At 41.6% G+C, this 17,397-nt stretch overlaps 1 protein-coding gene across 9 annotated transcripts in view; it reads left to right on the forward strand.

Annotated features, from left to right (window-relative positions):
- UTRN (utrophin) overlaps positions 1–17,397 on the forward strand; it is a 568,432-nt gene that overhangs the window by 351,560 nt on the left and 199,475 nt on the right. Inside the window, exon 1 of one of the 9 annotated variants that reach the window (XM_065588783.1) lies at positions 11,584–11,701. The exons of the other annotated variants lie outside the window; for them this stretch is intronic. Within the exon in view, the coding sequence (XP_065444855.1) occupies positions 11,651–11,701 (51 nt within the window). The 5' untranslated portion in view covers positions 11,584–11,650. Of the gene's footprint in view, positions 1–11,583; positions 11,702–17,397 lie in introns of those variants that run through there. 9 annotated transcript variants of the gene reach the window in all.

The following is a 17,397-nucleotide window of genomic DNA, read 5'->3' on the forward strand; positions in this document are numbered from 1 at the left end:
TTGACAACATCCCAGCCAAATTGATGAAATTTGGAGGAGAAATAGTAGTAGATGTACTCACAAAGATCTGGCAGACCAGTGAGGGCCCCTCCACGTGGACACAGTCACTAATCATCACTTTGCCAAAGAAAGGCAACCTGCAGTTGTGTCAAAATTACTGGACCATAAGCTTAATTAGCCATCCCAGCAAAGTAATGTTGAAAGTCATATTGAACAGATTGAAGCCACAAGCAGACAATATCATCGCAGAAGAACAGGCTGGCTTTTGTGCTAGAAGAAATACCACAGAACAGATTTTCAACCTTCGTGTTCTATATGAGAAGTACTTACAACACCAGCAGGACATCTACCACATCTTTGTTAACTTTAAAGAAGGCATTTGACAGAGTATGGCATGAAGGTCTCTGGGCAACGATGAAGAAGTACAATGTTGGTCGTAAGCTTATTCTTATCATTAAACAACTGTATGCCAAGTCCAGCAGTGCAGTTCTCATCAATGGCACAATAGAAGAATGGTTTTGCTCCACTGTTGAAGTCTAGCAAGGCTGCCTTCTTTCACCCACGCTGTTCAACATCTACTTGGAGCGCATAATGACTGATGCCCTAGGAGATCACATATGCACAGTCAGCATTGGGGGGCGAACAATCTCCAATCTTTGGTTCACTGTTGACATTGATGGCCAGGCAGTCAGTGAAGATTAACTTGCCAACCTTGTGAAAATTATTGGATGAAACCTCCGTAAAATATGGCATGGAAATCAGTGCAGAGATAACCAAGCTGATGACAAACAAGTGTGATGGGATCAGCTCAGATATAACAGTCAGTGGACAAGAGCTGGAGACAGTGAAACAGTTCAAGTATTTGGGAGCAATCATCACTGATGAAGGATCCAATGGAGAAATTCGGGCAAGAACTGCTCAAAACAGCAGTGGCAAAGCTAAAGCCAATTTGGAGGAATAAGAACATCTCCCTGGAATCCAGACTGCTGCACACATTGATCATCTCCATTTTTCTGTATGAGTGCGAGACATGGACCCTTATGGCAGAACTTGAATGAAAAATACAGGTAGTAGAGATGAGATGCTTCTGTAACATCCTGGGCATCTCCTACTTCGATCACATCACTAATGAAGAGGTCCGCAACATCATTACCCAATGCTCTGGGTCGTATGAAGACCTCCTGATGACCTTGACAAGATCTGGCCTATCCAAGATCATCCTCCAAGGGACAGTACAGGGGAAGAGAAAAAGAAATAGACAGAAGAAGAGATGGATTGACAACGTAAGAGTGGACAGAAATGGACTTTGTGGAGACACAAGCACTGACACACAATCGTCAGGGGTGGAGACAGTTGGTTGATTGCTTATCCAATGATGGTGCCCCAATGATCGATGCGGTTATGGGAGTTATGATGATTGATTAAGAGTATTCATCTAACTCCAACACATGTTTAATGGGTAGCGCATAGGTGTAAACATAAACTGAGTCAGATATCTGCCAGGTAGGAAACACTGTGGAATAAGTTCATTAGCGGGTGGAAAATGTTGGAGTAATTTATCTTTTCTAGTTTTCTAATGGTATTTCTTTATAATCCTTGAAAGCTATGCAAATTAGAAAGTTCACAGTTTATTAATTTATTAATGCATCCGAATTCTTTCCAGGACAACGTAGAGATAATGAGTGTCAATTGCCTGACCAGTAGCTGGAAGTTTACTCTGAGGAAAAGATGTATGAAAAATATAACAGGTATAAAGGTGCTGGGCTCAGTTATGCCTCTCCTGAGGTGAACTCTGATATCTCTCAGCTGATGAAGTGGATGGCCTTTTTTGTCTTCATAAAAGTGTTCAGTAGATGTCCACTGATTATATAAAAGAGATTAATTATGCTCTTGGTGGAATATTTCTTTGACTATTCTAGTAGGGATATAGTCTGCCTTAATGTTTTTAAAAAATACCCCCAAATTTAAGACTAACTTCAAAAGAAAAAAACACGGTTTATTATAAATACATATTGAGTCCCTTTTTAAATAGGAAAGATCATCTTATGAATGGTTATGTAGTTTCAGATCAGCCATCCTGGCACTCAATCTTTTGACATTAAAAAAGCCTTCTTAGCCAAAGTTTCAGTTCTGAGCAGAATCAACTCTCTTGCTTCTTATGTGGCTTGAGTTCACAGTAAATTGAGAGAATAATCCCTGTTTGAAAAGTGACTAGAGCCAATGCGATCTTCACTGAAAAGTGTTCTTCCTGAGATATAATCATTTAATTGATTGAAAATATAAGACAAAATATAGTAAGTTCTAAAATACAGAAAGACCCAGTCAATAGTATGTGTCAGGCCATGTACCCTTGGAATGTGGCAATATGATGAATGATGCTGTACGGAAAGAATGGCTCTGTCTCCTTGTCAAGGACTTGAATATAAATGCCATTGCTTGAAAGTAAACTCAGAGAAAACTACAGTATGTTATTTGAATGAATTATAGATCCATAGGTATTGAGCTGGCCAGAAGTCAACACCAGTGTCAAGGAATTTAAGGTAGTATTTCAGTGATTTATGAAGACTATTGTAATTTAAGTATGATGTTTCATATCCTTCATACTGGAGGGATTGGGAACTTGTCAACAAAACAATGTTTTGCTAAATTGCTAATAATCTTTTTATGGGTCAGTTCTAATTCTTGAGAGATTGGTAATCCTCTGCAGTTTAATAAAATAGAAATCAATTGCCACTTTTTGCAGATTAGCAAATCTTTTTAAAGACAGATATTTCATTTTTTGTTAGATGGTATGTCTTTAATCTGCCAGGAGGATAGAAAATATCTTTAGTTATGGCAGGAAAATGTGAGATGTTAAACTCTATTTTCAGTGTAGGCTTGGAATTAAAAATCCCATGTTTTAATTAAGGTAACTTATTCTAGGGATCAGGGAACAGGAACTATGAGAACCATAGATTTGTCCTCCTCTTACCCTATGCCTCAGAAGGTTCCACGATGCAGAAACCTTGCCTCCAAATGAGAGGCTTAAAATAGCCCCATCCAGAGTTGGTCAAACATCTCTTTCAGTCAGGTGGAGGAGTAGCTGGAAAACAGCCTGCGACACTTGCTTCACTCAAGACACTTGAGAGCTGCAGAGATACCACAATGTCAGTTTTGTGCCACTGTGGTTAGGACCAAATCTTGTTTCAGTCCCACTAGACTGTCACCTTGGTTCATTTTAAATATTTTGATTAGAGTAGGAAACTTAGATGCATACAAGTGTAAACGCTTTCCATGCAAAGAGAAAGAGAGCATAGCTAAATATAGTATTGGTGGACTTGCATACAAACTGCTTTGTTTAGATCCTGATAATTTCCCATGGGATCTGTGCATGTGAACTCAAGTGTTTCACGACTCCTAGTTCTGTGCCAAGACCAGGAGAGGATAAGCGTATATAATCAAATAATATATTCTTAAAGAAGTACTATTTTCTTACTTAACCTTTAGAGCCTGCAGACTGTTGGACTAGGGAACTTCTAGTGCTCACCAGCAAGATCTACATGAACCAATTAATGTGCAACATATTAGTGTGCTTTAGAAATCACACCTCCATAGAGGGCATTACCCTGCCCTGAGCGGCAATAAAGCCAGGTGTTCCTTACCCACTTTCACTTCCTCCCATGTAGAACAGAGAGGGGATAGGAAGGAAATGGAAGGGGTGAGGGCAGAGTGCATGGTTCTCTGGCTAATCCTCCAGAATGCACAATTTAGAGCAACCATTAGGCTGCTCCAGGTTATCTCGAGGTGTGCTTTGGCCATCACTGGCTCTAGAGTGGAATAAGCACAATGGTGGCTTAAAACCAATTTTCCCCCACCCCATCCCTTTTCTCAGTTGTACCAAGCCAGTCTTCTCTTTTGGGTTTTTGTGGTCTGTGTATATTTGACATGGATACAACCAAGAGCCATTGGGGATAGGTGCTTCTAAGAAGTCAAAAGAAATAAAAATAACTTGAAAGTTCCATATCCAATACCTATAATATTTGAATATGGATATATAGATTTGAAATGTATGGGTGATTTAGAGAATTGGAAAAAAACACCCCTCCACTTCCCCAAAAAAAGCGTTACTGTTAGTGACATTTTATTGCGTTTCCCAAAGACTTGTATTTTCAGTGTCCCATCTGGAATTTTCACATATTGTCCTCTTGAGATTTTGTGTCTTGTCTGATGCTTCATTTTCTGAAGGTCACCATTATGAAACATTAACTTATCTTTGTTATCAGTACTCATGTTATCTCTACTCAATAAAGATCTTTCTTTGTTGTTAGATACTTCAGAGATTGCACAGGTGTTTTCATGCAGTCTTTTTTCCATGGAAAATACACAGTAAATCTGCTGGCTGGTTGATTCAAAGGGGAACGAGAGATTTTTTGGTGTCTCGTTTGGGGAAAAGAAAAAAAAAAAACCCACTACAGAATTTTTTGGTTCTAAGCTGCTGCTATGTGAAAGGGACCTGTAAACCTTTCCATGCAGCTTGTTGCAATTTAAATATTCCCATCGTTTCTCTATTAGAGCAGTTATCAAAATAAGAGTTTATTGAGGCAATTACATTTTAAAGTATTTTTTTATTGACTCATCCCCACCATGGTGGAATTTCCCCCCATTTATTGGCAGATTCTCAATGACCTTTTGGGATGTATATCACTTCAAATGTTGCAGCTGACTCGGCTGCTGGCTGAGGTTAGCTGTGAGGCATATTTTGTACTGGCAGAGCCTTGTTAATGGAACTAGGTATTTTAGTTAATACATAATGAATTTAATGGCACATAATAAGGGCCTTCTTGGAGCTATTTAATTTCATACTGTAAATTCCGATCTAACAGAGGAGTTAGAGGGGAGTATAGAGATTTGACTCTTTCAGTTTGGATCAAATTGCCATCACAAATTGTTTTACATGGGGAGAAAAATACCAGGATGGCTTTTGAACAAGTGAATCTTCCTACCCCTGCCCAAAGCCATACATTCTGAGCAAAGCCATGATGTATTGATTTGCTGTAACCACCTATTGACCTCTATATTGTTTACGTCTGTTTCTTCTGAGAAACACTGTTAGTTTTATCTCTTATCTTTTTTTATTGTTGCTCGTTGTTGTGAATCATACAGGTAAGAACTCTGTATAAACCTGCTTCATAAATTCGTGGACTTTAGCTTTTGTTGGAAAAAAAATAGTAGTTGAATTTCTCTTGGAAGACATTTTTTGTTAGGTTTTGAAGTAGGTACTGTTAGTGTTTTTGACATTGTTCATTGTTTTGCACATGGCCTTGAATACTAAGCAAACTGGTTTGAGTGTATTGATGTGTCCCAACACTTACTTTATTATTGTGTACAAAGAGAAGTTCAGTGCACACAGTCTTATCTGAAAGATATTCCTGTAAACTTAAGGCTGCAACTGTACTTTGAATCAGCCTCAGTGTTGTAGGATCATGTGAAAGTTAATCAGACATTTTTCCTTCTTGTGGCAATGGAATGTGCAATTTTATTGATTCCATTGGTTCACTTGCACTAGTTATCTGTAGTTGTCGAGCTTTACTTGTGGCTGCTGCATGCTTTGTTTGATAAAATTGACACTCGTTTTAGAGCACTAAACATTCAGATATTCCATTCTGCTATTATCCATAGAATTCCTGCATTAGATCTTACCAAATTTAAACTATGGTAGAAGTAGTGCGTTTTTTCCCCTCTCTTTTGCTTTTGTTTCCCAGCATACAATTTTGGGCTAAATCCTGCAGATTTAAATCTAACATGGATGGACTTAATGGGATATGCACTGTAATAACTATTTGCAGTGTTGGCCACTTTATTTAGACCAAGGAATAAATGCTTTGGAACTGATTGTCCTTTCAGATACAGAATAAATCATTAGTAATTCCACTGAAGTCCATGCTAAAAATGTTGTGTTACTGTTTGTCATGCGTGCAATGTTATTTAAAATGAACAAAGAAAAACTAGTATATTTATATGCAACTATTTTAATGTATGTGATAACATTCTTCAGGAACAATGCTAAATGTATTAGAACATTCCCAATACCTGTTGGAAATCCCGTTGTGAATTTTGTTTGTGAAATTAAGTTCTATTACTGTTACTCTTGGGGGAATTCTGTGCCCAAAAAATAAGAATTTTTCAGAATAAAAATTAAAAATTCTGGGCACAATATTTTAAAATTCTGCATATTTTATTTTCAAAATAATGCAGTATAATCTCTCCGGTTTCAATTATGTCAGTAATTTATTTAAACTACAATACAATGGATGGAGAATGGAAGTGGGGAGCATTGGAGGAAATCCCTCAAACCCCTTGCCAAATAGCAATGTAGATAGGTTTCACCCTTTATTGCTAGTTATTAGTCAACAAATATATGCAGCCATATGCTCAATGTTACATCACAGGCAACTGAAGAGCAAGTGAGGACTGGGGAATCAAATTCACAATTTATATGGCTTACTGACCATCTCCAGAAAAGGAAGTAGCAAATAGTTCATGGAGCACATTCTGATAGGAATTTTTTTCAGTCCAAAAAGTTAGACCAGTTCTAATCAATAAAGCATTTATAAGGCCATACTGACCTTTATACCACTCTGGCAATGTAAAGGAACCTTTAAAACTTTTACACCTGTTTTATACTTCTGGGGGAATTCACGAAGACAACGGGAACAATTCACTAAGCAGGCAGGCTGCTACATTCTGCTCTGCTTGAGGGGAAAAAGGCTGTCCCATGCCTTCCTCCTCAGAAACACTCTGAAGCCCTGCCCCTCCAGGCCAAGCGTGCTGCAATAGCAAGCAAGAGGGACAGAGTTCTCTCTCTCTCTCTCTCTCTCTCTCTCTCTCTCTCTCTCTCTCTCTTTATTTTTATATATATATATAATATATAAAAACACACGCCTAGCTTCCCCACCCCAGTGATTTAGTCTCTACTGGCTGTTCCGGGCACCTGAACCAACCTGCTTCACTGCTGGGGAGGGGCGTGTGACCGCTCTTGCAGCTTCCCTTTGCTTCTCTTTCAGAAGTCATTTTTCTGTAAGGAAGCAAAGAAATCTGCAGGGCACATGAATTCTGCGCCAGTGTGGTGACGCAGAATTCCCCCAGGAGTAAGTTACTGTACTGTTGTGGTAAGCTTGTTTCATCCCTACAAGATTAGCACAGAGGTATTTGCATGAAGGTTTAAACTGGCAGAATGTCAGCTTCTTAGAACTCTGGTATTGAATTATTAAAACTTGTGTGTGAGCTGTACCTTTCATTATAATAATCCATTTTTGTTATCAATAATAGATGTATTGTTTCTTTTATGTAAAATTATGATAATGCTGATCATGAAAATTTAAACAGTAATATGTAATAAATAGCATAACTTTTTATGATATATCTAGCATCCATGATTGGCACCTCTCATACCCAACAACACCATTCAATGTCTACAGAATTATTTTCCCACAAAGGCTATAGTAAGTATTTGGCAAAATGAGGATTTTTTTCTTTTACAAATGGAGACTTTTGTGAATATTAGTCTATTTTCATTTCATGTGAAGAAGCATCAAGAACACTTTTATTGCTACTTTTACAGTTCAGATTGAAGAGCCAATTTACAGAAAATGTTAATCTAATAGTATATTGTGTATTGGAACATTTTCCACAGAATTCTACAGAACAATTCAATACATTTCCACCTCACTCTACTTACCTTTCTACATCTCATGTAAGATATACAATAGATCTTGTTTTGGAATGTATGATTTTTGAATGATAGGATAGTAACTGGGAGCTGCCCATTACGGTCTCCAACTATGCAACATAAGAGTATTCCTATCAAACAAAAATTGACATATGCACTTTGTTTACAGGCCTGGGGTCATAGGCCTTATTGTCATTTACACTAAAACTCCCCTAGTGTAAAGACACCTCTAAAGTGGGTATAAATGTAATTTCTGCCAACTTTAAAGCCAACCCCTTTACGCTGCCAGTGCAGTGGAAAGGGACCTTAGTGTCAATAAGAATCAGACCTATAATGTCTGTGTCCTGCAGGAAAGTGGGGTTTTGTTTAAACAGGAATTCAATGGAATCCCCGTGCAGGGCAGATACAGTCTTAAGGCTCAGACACTCTATATTTATTTTCAGATTTTTCAGTAAATTGTTAATTTAGAAAAGAAAATTGGTTTTAGACATATTAGCTGTGCTCAATCAGACTAGTCTATATTTTAGATCTTAGCAGGATCCATTATAGAAGATTAGAAAGTTTAAAATGAGCCTTTATATGAAAAGGGGAAAACTCCTAGTATAATAAAAAAAAAATGACTTAGTAGCTTAACATTTTAACGCATGCTTTCTTCACTGACTTTGATGGGGCACTATCAAAACTAATGGGCCTTTAACAAGACTTTACATGTTGTGAGTTGGTTGGAGGGTGCCCAACCCCCTTACTTTACCCATCTGTTCTGGTGAGCAAGTAAAGAATCCTATTCTCTGAACTGCTCATAGGGGGCAGGTCTTCAGCTGTTGTAAATTTTATGTCTCCCTTGACTTCAATGGAGCTATGTCAATTTTGCCAGCTGAGGATTTGCCCAAAGATCCTTGTATGTTTAAATCCAGTGCCTGATGGTCACCCTTGGAAATAAACTCATTTTGTTTAAAATTTATGTTCTAAAAGTGCATTTTTAGTGCTGGTAAAAGGTGATGGATGGACAGCTTTGGTGATTGCATTCCTCTGTCATTGGAGCACAACAACACTGCAGCAGCCTTGCATATAACCCCAAAACGTTGTGCCAGTGTGAGTGAACCTTGAGCAAGTAGTTCAGTCTCCATGTCCGTTTATTCCTTAATGTATCTGCTTAAATGTCAATGAGGCCAATAAGTGCCAATGGGTTTGTCTTATGGTGTGGATACCTGCTCATTAGAACTACACAGCGACCACCAGCAAGTCTGTTGGAGAATAACAACTATTTAGTAACTCTCCTTATGCAAATTTGAAACCAGCCACCTCAGGTGAAAGCTCTATGTGAACTACCAATTCCACAAGCCATCTGGCAGCCTTTGTTATGGAGGTAAAATCAGCAGAGCAGGCAGGCTTCCTGTCTGGCTCCGCATGAATCTCGGGAAGCGGCGACATGTCCCTCCGGCTCCTAGGCGAAGGGCGGCCAGGGAGGCTCTATGCGCTGCCCCTGCCTGCCGGCGCTGCCCCAAACACCAGCTCTGCAGCTCCTATTGGCTGGGATCCACAGCCAATGGGAGCTACAGTGGCAACGCCTACGGGCGCATGCAGAGTCCCCTGGCTACCCTTCCACCTAGAAGCTGGAAGGACATGTCGCCCCTTCCCGGGAGCCGCCTGAAGTCAGCGCCTCCCGGATCCTGGGCCCACTCCTGCACCTCAACCACTTGCCTCAGCCCTTCCTCACTCCGAACCCCTCATTTCTGGCCCCAGCCCGGAGACCCCTTCCGCACTCCAAACCCCAGAGCCCATACCCCCTCTCGCACATATGCTCCAGGCTTGAGCCCTCTCCCACACTCAACCCCATTCCCCAGCCCGGAGCCCCCTCCCACACTCTGAACCCCTCAGCCTCACCTCCCAGCCCAGAGCCCCCTGCTGCACTGCAAACCCCTCATCCCCAGCCTCACCCTAGAGCCCATACCCCCAGCCAGAGCCTTGCCCCCTCTTGCACCCCCAACCCATTCCTCAGCCCAATGAAAATGAGCAAGGGTGGGGGAGGACAAGCGATGGAGGGAGGGGGGATGGACTGCGTGAACGGTGGGGAAGGGCAAGGGTGTTTGGTTTTCTGCCATTAGGAAATTGGCAACCCTATAGCTACTTTATTCTAATTTTATCACATAATATTATAAATATAATTTTATTTCTGTAGAACATTTGTCTAGTTTGTTTGGGTGTGTTCATGTGTGTAACATATTTATACATATATGTGTAAACAAAGTAAAGACCAATAATCGCAGTAAAATCCTGCTCATGTTAATGTATTTTACAAAACATGTTCATCTTAAAAACATCCCCCAGTCCCCAGAGAATATACCACAGACAGTGAACAATCTGTCTCTTAAACAGTTTTGTCATATAATAATTTTCTTGGCACTCTAAATAGTGACATAATGAATAAGAAAAAAGTGAAACCATCGCATGGCTCACAGAAGGGTACCGTGAGTGATAGCCGTAACAGAGATATTTTGTGAGTGTTAGGTTTGTTTTTTAAACTTGAGATTTGTTTTTTAAACTATTACTATATTTTTCACTTGCTGGAAAGTATATTGAAGCACTTGCCAATTGAATAATAAGTGATGTACAGAAAACATTGATAGCTACAACAGGGCGCCACGCACATGTTTACTGTTTCAAGTGGAAATTGTTTTAAATTGAGATTTTCTAGTATTCAAACTTCAGGTGTCAGGTTTCTTGCTGAAATGAGAGCAAAGGCCTCAAATGAAAACAATCTGCATATGAAGTAATAAGACGTACATGTGTGTGTGTGTAGGCTTTTCTTGCAATATTACAGTTACTTTAACAGTTTTAAAAAAACCTATTTAACGGTTAAATATCCCAGTTTCCTCTTGAGGAGAGGGAAGTGTGATGACTAAGTAGAGAAGTGGGGGGCTAGTGGTCCAGGAGTTTTGCACTTCTTAGAGTTATTAATGTTTTGCAGCAAGGGAGTCCTCCAGGAAGTGGGAGTGAGCTTAGCTGCTGAACAGCATGAGGGGTGGTGGAAGGGAGGATGCTGAGTAAAACAATAAACAAATGCTGGGGAATAGATTAGCACACTGCTGTCAGAGCAGCAAGGGAATCTATGGATGAGATCCCCAGCAAAGGTTTCAGAGGTTACAGTGTGATCCTTTGTTGGAGGTTTTGCTTAACTAGGGGAAGCAATTTTTTTTTCTTTCTTAAACTGGGCCTTAATTCTGTTGCTCTACAGCATCCCCTACGCTAGGCCAACAGAAGGAAATTGACTGAAACTAGCTTGGTCATTACCATAGCAACACATCTGCTGGTGGCCGAAAGAGAGTGAGAGAAGGGGTGCCTCCTGTCCAGCGTTTTGGTGATATCTCTTCTTTTTCTTCAGACCGAAGTTTACTTCACCCTATTTTAATTCCTCTAAAGAAGATGGCTTTTGGTTTCTCTACCCAAAAATGTCTTTTGGGGAAAAATCTCCTGAATGGAGCGAGATTGGAATAGTTTGCTTTTTTCTTTCTGCACACCACGAGGATATAGCTCCTGATGCTGTGTGTAATTGAGACCAAACGTTGAGCTTGGGGCCCAGCAGAAAACAGTTGGGACCTGAAGGTCATTAGAGGGGTGAACAAAAGGGAATCCTGGGTCGTCTAGAGAGACAAGGAGAACATGCCAGCATCATGGAACCTGGTTATCAGAACAAATAGCATCGAGTCCATTCACTCTGAACTGCCCAGCCCATAAGAACAAGTGGGTACAGTGGGAACACTAAAAGGTTGATACAATGTAAGCTGCCACCGAAGGAGTACAGTGCAAGGGAGTACGTGCTCAGGATTGTCCTAAGGGTTTAAAGGAGGTATAGTTGGGAAAAAAAACAAAACTTTTTGGCAGCTATAGACTTGACTGGAGGATCTTTATCAGAAAGATGTAGGCTCGAAGGAACACTTAACCATGATTGGCCTGAACTTCAGCTTCCAGGAGTTGCTGACAAAATTTGAAAAGGTACGAGGAGACAAGTTTCAAGTATTTATTATTTTTTCAAACAAATAAAGAAACAAAAGGGCGGGTCATTCTAATTTTACCAACTTCATTTTCTGTTTGTCTAGGTCCTTAAATGTCAACTCCCAAATATTTAAAAGTAGTACTCCCTCTCTCTTTCTTCCTTCACAGCATGTAGAGGTATTGTTGTAGCATTTACTCTGCCAATCACCTTTCTCTTTCTTAAAATAAGTCACAGAAATATTCAGCATCGCTCAGCCTTGAGTACAAGGGTGCTTTTCATGGTACTTGTGATTTCATGTAATTTTGACATCAGGAGAGAGTGCTCCATCACTTGCTGTTAATTTAACTGAAAATTATTTTTGTGAAACTAAAAGATCTGAGTGAATTTAACAGTAGAATGACTTCATCAAATAGGAATACTACTCTCCCCACACTTTCATCACCTCTTCTTCATCCCAAGCTAGTTAGTCTTTCCCTTACCTAAACCCTGATGATAATAATGTTGTGAGGCAGGATGCTTGGTTGTGTAGCAATTACACTGATTAGAGTTTATGGTACTTGGACTCATCTAAAATGAATCACTTTCACCTAAGTGTCAGCACTTTTGAGACCAGTAGTGTGTGTTCATGTAACAGAATCTTTAGCTTGGCTCCACTTACTGTGTTTTCATGCAGTCTTTTTTCCATGGAAAATACACTGTAAATCTGCTAGTGTTATACAGAGCCACAGCTGGGAGCGCAAATAAATGGTATTTTTCCTAAGCATTCAGCTTTAAAAATAATTATAGGTTATTGCAAGATTTGGTAGGAAAGGGAGAAAGTCACACACCCATACCCTAAAATCCTAAAAACTGTTCACACACTGTATGCAATTTTTGTTACAAATAAACACTTGTCACCTAAACAACTCTAAAAGAGACATTACCAATGTAGTCCCTGATGGAAACTGAACTCAGACTATTTGTTGAATACAATGAAGGTTTTTTATTCTTCTCACGGGAGGAATGGTTTGTTTAATGAATTCATTTTATTTCAAAATCAGTAGTACCACTGTTCTGAAAAGATTGATAGGTGTTAGCTTTCTGCAGTATCTTCAACTGCAGTTTCATCTGCGACTGAGCAGCTAGTTTGCAGAGACAGTGAGCTGGGTACTGTACCACAGGTCCACCATTATGAATGAAAGTGTCTTCCAGTGACAGCTGGTAACAGCAGGTGACAAAGTTTATGACAACAAAAGGGTCTGTTAGTTTGTGTACATGTGCTTTTTCTTAATAAGTATGTAGTACATGTAACACGAGTCATTTGCTACACTTAACCTCTCCGAGAGTCAGTAATTGTAGGCAATATCTGGACATTTGTGCTGTAATTGCTGCTGTTAGTCTTAAAAGCTTAGGTCAGACACCAGATGTTAGTAAGCTTCATTCTTATAGGTGCCTTTGGGCCATTTAATGACATGTTTAGAAAGTAGCTGTGGTATTAGTACTAGTGTATTTCTTTTGTACCACATAGAGCCCTGGTTTCTGCACATTTGACATCCTCCTTGGGTTTTTGAATATGCCAGTGAAAGACATCCAGTGTCTTATTCCTGTTTGTAGCCTTTTTAGACAAAAGGCATGATATACAAATCTCGGTCTTTCTATGCTTTTTTGCCTAAAGCTTGCTGTATCCTTTTATCTTTTGTGTTGGGTTTTCTAATATGGTATAGGAGAATAACTAAGTACTGCAGAAGAATGTTAATATCCGTGCAACATTCACTACTTGAACTGTGATCAGAAGTTTGAACATGTATTTTCAGAACAACTTTTCCTCATGTGCCCTTTCCCCTATGACACCAATAAACACATGTACACGTCATGTTTATCCTTTGGCAGAATGGTTTGTTGCCAGGAATACTAGCATCATGAGAGGTCCTGCTTTGCAGCCACTCCTAACTTTCTGGAAGCATGAATACATGTTGTAAAGAGAGAATTACAAGTGCTATTACTGTAATGCAGAAGCCAGATGGCATTCGCAAAGCTTGAGCAACCCATATACAAAAGCAGTGTCACATTACACTGAAGAGGGTTGTGCTGCTTTGGCTTTATTCAGTCCCAAAGATGTATCTGCTGGAATTAGTAGAACTAGATTTTTGCTGCCCTTCAGACGTTCAGTCACTGCCACATAACTGGGCTGCAGAAGTTTTCCAATATCAAGTAAATTAAAACGTGTCAACACTCTTTGAAATCTCAAGCTTAGAAAACAAATAATTGTTCGTTATTAAAAGAATCCTTAACCATGTGGCATGTCCCGTTAAGCTTTTCTACAGGTTTGATTGAGAGTTGAGTCAGTTTCTTGCAAACCCAAAGCAACAGTGCAAGACTTTTGATGATATGAGCATGGAAAATAAAGACACGAAAAATATTATCCAGAGGGTTTTTTCCTTTGAAACTCTTTTTTAGAAATTATCTGAGTTTAAACAGTAATTAAGTTACTGTCATACTCGAGTCAATTGCTTTTGTATACTGCTTTGACCTACTTACACAGTAATCACAATAGATATGATAGGCAGTGCTGGCTGTGTGACACTTTAGAAGGTTTAATGTCTTCCTTTATATGTAGTTCTGCCAGTACTGGATTTATGATAGTGGCAGTTCTACCCAAGGGTTTGCGTGTACATGTGTGCTGCTCTTCTCTGTGTGAATTCCTTCTGAATTGATTGCCTAAAAGCAGACAACTACAGGCTTCTCTGGCATGGGAGATGGGAGGAATCCTTCAAAAGTCAGAATTCTCTTCTGAGGCCAGAAGAAAGTCCCTCTTGAGGCTATTCTCCTCTATTTCTTAATTGTCTCTTTTTGGTGGCAGCTTTTTTTTTTCCTTTGGGGGAGAAAAGCACATAATCAATGTGTATTCTTCCCTGTAAGAAATGCGAAGCCCTTGCTGCAGTGGAGGCTAGTGAACGTTGAATCTGACATACAAGTGCACTCACAGGCAATTTACAGCAGTAGTAAGTAGGTAAATATAATAATGTATCTGATTCAAAACAGAGCAAGTAGTCTGCCCTAAGGAGCCTCCACTGCCTTGCTAACCACTGTGGGCCCTCCTTAGTAGTGACCAAATAGAGATGTCCTGGCTGATGTCTGTCTGGCATGATGCTGTTCCATTTGGTTGCAATTGACACTCATGGGTTATTCCAATTGAAAGAGCTTTCCATGGCATTTGAGTTCTCATGTGGAGCACTCATAACCCTCAGAGGTCAGGAGTTAGAGGGTGGCAGATGGAGAGAGTGACAAAATAAAGCCACAATGGCGAAATAGCCTGGGGTATCGTCCTCTGGGGATTTTCACTCTTAAAACTTTATTACAGTCTCTGCTTTATGGGAAAGTCTTATTGAGTTTGCTAGGAATGAAACCAATAGCTTTTTATAGAAATTTAGTGGAGTTCTATAGAAATTCTCTAAAACCCTATAGAATTTTTACAGGAGAAGAAAAATATTTATTAAGTTATATGCAGTTGTTACAAAGAAACCTATAGAAAGATTATAATTTTGTATTAAATTGTATAGGACTCTTCCATAATGGATTTCAACTATTAAACTATATTATTGTTTAATATGGTTTTGTATACCTTTAACAAACTATTTAGGGAAGCCTGACATACATCTTTTTATCCACAGTGGCTAATAAAATAACTTCTGTGCATTAGTTCTTATTACCAAATAACGGCAATATTCTGGGGTTCCAGTTTCTTAAGAACAGAAAAGAGTGAGATTTTACCTTTTACTTAAAAGTTCATTCTGTTTGTTCTGCTTAAACCACAGGCTGGGAATAAGGAGATTTCTCCAACCCGTCATATTTTTACCATTAGTGGAGGGCGGGCGCTGAAGACCTTTTTCAGAGGAAAATATTGTAGCTCTGCATGTAACATTGTAGAAACATGTATATAAATAAACAAGCAAAATCTAAACAAAAACATGAGTGGCAGTAATTATAGTGGCACAGTCTGTGCTACTGCAGTCTGAATTGAGGGTCTTATGGTGTTTCTATTCTGAAAAAGCCATTTCAAACATGACTGCTACAGGATACTGTTGTGTAGTTTAGGCTCAGAATTTCATTCTGTAATTCAGGTGTCTGGTCGAAAAGGGACCAGGGCAGCGCCGGTCAGCAGGATCGGGCTGTTAAAAGTCCTGTTGGCACGGGGCTGGCAGGCTCCCTACCCTGCTCCGCGCAGCTCCCAGAAGTGTCCAGCATGTCCCTCTGGCTCCTAGGCACTGGGTAGCCAGTGGGGCTCCATGCGCTGTCCCTGCCCTGAGTGCTGGCTCTGCAGCTCCCAGTGGCCAGGAACTGTGGCCAATAGGAGCTGCAGGTGCAGCGCCTGCAGGCGCGGGCAGTGCATAGAGTCCCCTGGTCCCTCCACCTAGGAGCTGGACATGCCGGCCGCTTCCGGGAGCCACCTGAGGTAAGTGCCGCCCACAGCCTACACCCCGAACCTCCTCCTGCACCCCACCTCCCAGCCTTGAGCTCCCAAACTCCCACCCAGAGCCAGCACCCCCTCTTGCACCCTAGCCTCAGCCCCCTCCTGCACCCAAACTCGCTCCCAGAGCCCACATCCATCACCCCTTTGTGCACCCTAGCCCCCTGCTCCAGCCCTGAGCCCCCTCCTGCACCCAAACTCCCTCCCAGAGCCGGGACCCCGGCTAGAGCCCCCTGGTCCCTCCACCTAGGAGCTGGACATGCTGGTCGCTTCTGGGAGCCACCTGAGGTAAGTGCCGCCCAGAGCCCACACCCTGAGCCCCCTCCTGCACCCAAACTCCCTCCCAGAGCTCACATCCATCACTGCCTTCTGCACCCTAACCCCCTGTCCCAGCCCTGAGCCCCTTCCCACACCCAGAATCCCTCCCGGAGCCCACAACCCTAACCCCAACTCCCTGCCCTAGCCCGCTACCTCCTTTCTCCACCCCAAAGCCCTCATCTCCAGCCCCACCCCAGAGCTCGCACCCCCAGCTGTATCCCTCACCCTCTCTGCGCCCCACCCCAAAGCCCCCTCCTGCACCCCCAGTCCTGAGCCCCCTCCCACACCCAAACTTTCTCCCGGAGCCCACGCCCCAACTCCCTGCCCTAGCCCGCTACCTCCTTACTGCACTCCAAACTCCTCATCTCCAGCCTTACCCCAGAGCTCACACCACCAGCTTGGAGTGCCATCCTGCACCCCAAACCTCTCGGCCCCAGCCCAGAGCCCCTTCCTGCACCCCAAACCCTTCATCTCCGGCCGCAACCAGAGTCCTCACCCTCTCCTTTACCCCAATCCTCTGCCCCAGCCCAGTGAAAGTGAGTGAGGGAGGGTGGGGGAGAGTGAGCGATGGGCGGGGGAGCTCGGAGAAGGGGTGGGGAAGGAAGTGGCTTTAAACCATGCGATCGTTGTAAGTGGCCCATGCCCATCAGCGATCCGTACGTTAGCTGTTTACGGCGTCTAGAAGGACACATAAGCGACAAGTGTCGCATATGTAAGTCGTTCAAACCCAGGACAAAAAAGGAAAGAGACATCTGTCTCAGGGCACTCTTCATGGAGTCGGCGCTGACCCCTGCACCAGAGCAGAGGTCCAGCTCAGCCCCGAGCACCGCAACATCAGTATGGAGCGCCCCGCCAGTGCTGTCTATGAGCCAGCACTGATCCCCCTCCCAAGAGGTCCACAAGGGGAAGATCAAACTTGTTTAACAGAAC

The sequence above is a fragment of the Chrysemys picta genome, chromosome 3, assembly GCF_011386835.1.
Source record: "Chrysemys picta bellii isolate R12L10 chromosome 3, ASM1138683v2, whole genome shotgun sequence".
Classification (NCBI taxonomy): Eukaryota; Metazoa; Chordata; order Testudines; family Emydidae; genus Chrysemys; species Chrysemys picta.